Here is a 5,390-nt window from a genome sequence, read left to right on the forward strand (position 1 = left end):
CTCGGTTTAGAGCTGTTTATTTGGTTTGTGGTGTTATGGAAGGTGAGTTTTTCCTTTCCCTTTTATTAAAGAAGTATTCCTTTTCTTGGTCTCTTCTGCGTTGCCATGCAGAATGCTTCTTCAGCCATGAAGTTCAGAAATCAGACATTCTATGGATTTCACAGAACTGCCATGATATAGCAGGTGTCGTGAGCTTGAAACCACAGGCAAACCCATTATAGATTCAAGTTTTTCAGTTTCACTGGAGCACCAAATTTTGATAACATCATGGGCTTTGAGAACTGCTGAAGCGAAACGGGGGTGCCTCCCTTATAATAAAGATACTATACACCAAGTTTGTTTTCTAGATGCTGATTAAATGCTCTGTTAGATGTTTTAATGGAGTAATTAAATGCTTGATTTTGTCTTCTTGTTCACTCCTTTGACTAGATAAGGGATAATACGGAAGAATCTTTTTCAGCTGCAGGTTGGCTATTTGTCAAAAGAAAGGAAAACAAAAAAAAAAAACAAGTCATAGCTTATATTGATATTGAATGGTTGCAGGTCCTATACGCACACTTCCAGTGGCCTGCCATTTACTGCTTCAAAATTTGTTAATGGTGGTCTTCTCCCAAAAACCATCCCCATATAAAGTATAAGCCACTTAATGAAGCCCCTAGGTGTTTAAACTGCGCATATGACACAATGTATTATGAAAAATATAAAACAAGGGTTTCTCAAATATTTATAATATCAAATGTATTCTAAAAATATGCTTTCAAGTTTAAATTCTGATTAAACCCATCTAGGTTGTGATGGAGAAAATAAATCAAAACAACTACAGAAATAAAAATAATTATATGAAAATAACTAGGAATATAAAGAAAATCTCAAAACAACATCTTAATTTTGTGTTTAGTTTGGATATTTTCCCGATCGTAACTAACATTAGAGGTTAATTTCTTAAGGAAAAACATGATTGTAAAATTTTAATATGACCCAACAATTAGATAAAAAAAAATTTACTCGTTTTCGTTAAAAATCTAATTTTACAAGGCCATTCTTCTTATAATTAAAACTTTAATCCATACACTTATCCTTAAATATCAGCTTGTTAATGTGCTTGTGGTCCCTTGCATTCATTTTTGAATGCGGGCTCTCTCGTGTTTATGCCTTTGATTTGTGACACGGTTATGTTATATTCCTTGAATCATTCTAACGTATGCATGACCTAGGCTAAATTATCGACTCTGATTTTTTATTTTTATTTTAAGGTTCTGTCAACCTCGCAATAAAGCTACTACGGTGTAGCTGAGGATATGAACATGACTCCCTTGCCATATCTTATACTACAATGTCTTAAATACCGGGTATTTAACATGGGATTAGGTAGTCTTCTGCATATTCCCTATGTTTTTTTTGTAATTTAAAATCTCAACACTGACAACATGAGAAAGAGGGAGACATGAGAGAGATTAAAGAGCTCGTACACGTTGAGTAAAGGAAGGAGGGCTTGAAAAGAAAAGGGGAGAGAGGAGAATTGAATGGGGAGAACATGGACACAAGGAGGGATCTACCAAAATGAGATGATGGCACCAGAGAGGTTGCATGCAGTGAGTGACGAGTAGATTTAGTAATGAAAAGGAAAGCTAAAGAAAATAAAACGCAGAAATTAAAGAGAGTGATGAAGGTGGAATTAAATTTGTATTTATCATCTGACGCAATACCCTTCATTATTCTCAACTGTCTCAATTACTCTTGCATTTATGCGTTTTTAATGGTCTTTCAATCTCATATAGCCACCCTTGTTTGAATGCTGGAACCACCCTCTTCATCCACTTACAATACAAAGCCTTTGGAAGCTTGATGTATACCCGACATATGCGAGACTGTCATTTGAGATGTATATTACTATCCTATAAGGCATTGTGTTCCAAATAAGTATTCATCGTATTTTAAATTTATTTTTTTATTTTTTAAATTATTTTAATATGTTGATATCAATAATTATTTTTAATAAATAAATAAATATATTATTTTAATAATTCTTTTTAATTTTTTTTTTAAAAAATAACCGCAAATACTTTATAAAATAATATAAGTATCAGATAAAAATAGATAAAAATACATGCATCTTAAAAAATAAAAAAAAACCGTTAGAAGCTTCTTTATAGAGTGGAAAACGATTGTGTACATGGAGATAGAAAGATTTACCGTTTCATAAATTAGTCACTTCCACATCTATATATATATATATATATATATAATGGGAGTGTAAGAGAATTCTTCGAAATTACTAAGTATAGTTTAAGCCTTAAGGGTGTAGAATGTATCAACTTAAAGCACCTCCTCTGTTTATGGAGGGTTTTGTGTCATGGTCACCTAGATATTTTATTCTCATTTAATATTCATCAACATAGTTTTTATAAAACTAGCAAATTAGATTTATATATAATAACTTACAAAGTAATTGTTAAACTTATTATAAAAAACTATACTATTATTTGAAAATGTTGACAAGAGTTATTAATATTTAAAATATTATTTTATTTATAGTGATTTTGTTAATTTTTTTTAAAAAAATGAAGTGTAATATTAAAAGAGGCCAAGTGCTGTACCTATAAGGATTATTTTATTTATAGTTTAAACTGAGAGTCTACCATGCTAGGCATGTCCTCATCATATAGTTCAAATTCCAACCACGATTCGTGTTTTTTTTTTTAATTTAAAAAGATATATTTTTTATTTTTTTATTTAAAAATACTTTTTTTTTTAATTTAAAAAAACATATTTTTTATTTTTTTATTTAAAAATACTTTAAAAAATCATAAAAACTATTGTAAACCTATTTTAAGACCAAAATAATATAAATTGGTCAATAAAATAAAAAAAATAGCGTGATTCATAAAACTTCTTGAACTTAAATTTAATTTTTGAGTTCCAAATCATATCCATATAACTTCACATTTAAAACGAATCTATTGACATTAAAATTAGTATTGTTTTTCCACGAATATATTGACATTAAAATTAGTATTGTTTTTCCTAAATTGTGGTTGACTAAGTATTTTTTTTCTCTTTTCTTCTTATTTCCAACCGCTTTTTTTCTTCTTCCATGTTATATAAAAACTAAAATATAAACAAAATAAAATTGAAGACTAGCGCATAAATTTATCAAATATGTAAAAAATAAAATTTCAGGGATAAATTGTAGTTTCCTGTGTCTCTTGAGCAGTGAAAATAAAATGCTTCATTCTTTTTTTGTTAATTTTGTTCCTTGTTTTCTCAATTTTTCCAATAACAAATTAATATTTGTTTTTATAAAATTGATATTTAATTCACATATTAAAGCACTTCTAGTTATCTTGTGCATGCGGTGTAAATAAATATAAATTATAACGTACGAATCGATGTAAACATCTGGTGTGAGAATGAAATAGCAAAGAGGATCATAAAAATAACATCGTGCCATCCGCGATGAATTTAGACACGATAAAAGTGTTCTCTGTTTTAGGATTTTTTTTTAATTTTAATTTTAATTTTAATTCCTTGCAACACAAAGATCACTTGGCCATTTTATGTTGGACTCGAGTCATGCCCACTTCCGTCAACGGTAGAGTACTTTCACAAATCTTAGTGGGAACTGAATGACAAGGAATTGTGGGTGCGGCTTGCCGTGTTTGGATTCAGAGTACTGATATCAAACCCAAAAATAGAGAGAGAGAGAGAGAGAGAGAGAGAGAGAGAGAGAGAGAGAGGACATCAGAGAATGTAGGCATTTGATAGGAAAATTTGGGCAGCAGCTGCTGTTAACTCGTTTACATTCTCTTCTGCTTAAAACAGAAGAAACAGAGATACCACTCTGTGCCCACATGGTCCATACTCTGATCTACGATTAAAAGAGATTGAAGCAAAAGAGAATTAGTGCTTTTGGCACCCCGCTTTTTCGATTTTCATACTTAGCTCTTGTAACATGTAATCAAGTAGCTAAAAAGTGGAGCGCAAGTACCACTACCTTAGATAAAAAGAAGATCATCGAAAGAGGGGAGGGAGAGAGTTTATATAAGCCTAATCAACAGTAGCAGAGTTAGCTAAAAGGGGAGCTAGCACTACCCTAGCTCTTCCTTGACTTCATGGTGGTGGTGCTGGTGTTGTTGTTATCATGGAGGAAATCAAGCAGCCATGTACTCTTGCATTTGGGGCATTTAGGGTCATTCTCAGAGAGCATCACATACATGAGGCACCTTGGGCATCCCACAAGCACCATTGATGTAGCTTCAGGGCTACTAGAATATCTAAGAGTGTCATCCTGGCTCATCTCTGACGACACACATGAGCTTGGAGGGGATGTTGGTGACACTGTTGCCAACCGGCCTGGGGACTCCGCTCTCGGGTTCACCCTAGGTGGTGATAGGTTGAGCTTGAGGTCAAGCTTTGGGAGGCTACCATTTCTTCGACTCATCCTTGGCGTTTTGTTTTTGTAGTATATCTCACCTGCCTGAGAAACAAAACACAAACAGAGAGATTAATTCAACACACAAACACTGCTAAAAATCTGGACTGAATTTGTCAGAGCTTAACAGAAAGTGTTTTGCCTAGTAGAAAGGTCACATAAAACTAAGTTATGCCATGTTCAAAGGAGTCACGTGCATGCCAAGGAAGTTTTGCCAACCTGAGGGGAGAGGAGGGGGCTCTTCCAATTCGATTTGCGTAGAAGAGAGATTGGTAGTATTATGAAAGAGATCAATGGAGAGTGGCTAGGCTTGAATCGAGACTCGCACCTCTAGCACCATTAACATGAACTTGGTGGTGGTTGGTTTGGACATCTCAGGCCATTATATATAAGGAAACAAGAGGAGAGAGGTGGGGTTATTTTAAAAACTTACCTTAATGGTGGGAGAGAAGTGGAAGGTGTTGAGAGAGAGAGAGAGAGAGAGAGTTGCGTTGAAGTATCGGTAGAAGAAGAGTGTAAATTGAGGACAGGAAATGTATTAATGAATGGAAAAATCACAAGGAGTAAGCAGAAATGGGAAGCTTGGAGTAAATGTTGCCATTACAAAAGTGCAGCAAGAATTCATTTATTCATTGCTCTAGAGGAGGAAGGGTCGGTGTTTTAAAGTGCAGTGTGAGAGCAAATAGACCACACATTGCTTTTAAGGCTAATTTGCTAGAGCCCAAAATCATTTTCAAGAAAGAGCCATCACCACCGTAGAATTTAATAAAAAACACCAAGAAATTAAATGTCAACGGAATTAAAGGAACTATAACAGCTAAACCTAATTTAAATAGCCAACTGAAATTTAAAGAAAAACAAGGAGAAATTAAATGGCAACACCCAGAAATTACATAGGAAACACCAACAAATTAATTAGCCACCAGAGAAGAGAAGGGAAATAAATAAATAAGACCTC

General features: G+C 33.3%; 1 protein-coding gene across 2 annotated transcripts; it reads right to left on the bottom strand.

Annotated features, from left to right (window-relative positions):
* Positions 1-3,735: 3,735 nt before the first annotated feature.
* LOC105139340 (uncharacterized) lies at positions 3,736-5,067 on the bottom strand. 2 transcript variants are annotated; one of them, XM_011045743.1, is made up of 2 exons: positions 4,652-5,067; positions 3,736-4,477 (listed from the first exon to the last, which is right to left on the bottom strand). In XM_011045743.1, exon 2 carries the CDS (start codon positions 4,439-4,441, stop codon positions 4,094-4,096), a length of 348 nt encoding a protein of 115 aa, XP_011044045.1. In that variant the 5' UTR covers positions 4,442-4,477; positions 4,652-5,067; the 3' UTR covers positions 3,736-4,093. The 2 variants fall into 2 exon arrangements, with proteins under 2 accessions (XP_011044045.1, XP_011044046.1); XM_011045744.1 differs by lacking the exon at positions 4,652-5,067 and adding an exon at positions 4,575-4,649.
* Between the last annotated feature and the right edge of the window lie 323 nt (positions 5,068-5,390).

The sequence above is a fragment of the Populus euphratica genome, unplaced genomic scaffold (genome assembly GCF_000495115.2).
Source record: "Populus euphratica unplaced genomic scaffold, PopEup_1.0 scaffold177.1, whole genome shotgun sequence".
Taxonomy (NCBI): domain Eukaryota; kingdom Viridiplantae; phylum Streptophyta; class Magnoliopsida; order Malpighiales; family Salicaceae; genus Populus; species Populus euphratica.

Bases quoted from the DNA above. Each gene is read 5' to 3' on its own strand.
- LOC105139340 (XM_011045743.1), bottom strand. From the start codon at position 4,441: ATGAGTCGAAGAAATGGTAGCCTCCCAAAGCTTGACCTCAAGCTCAAC.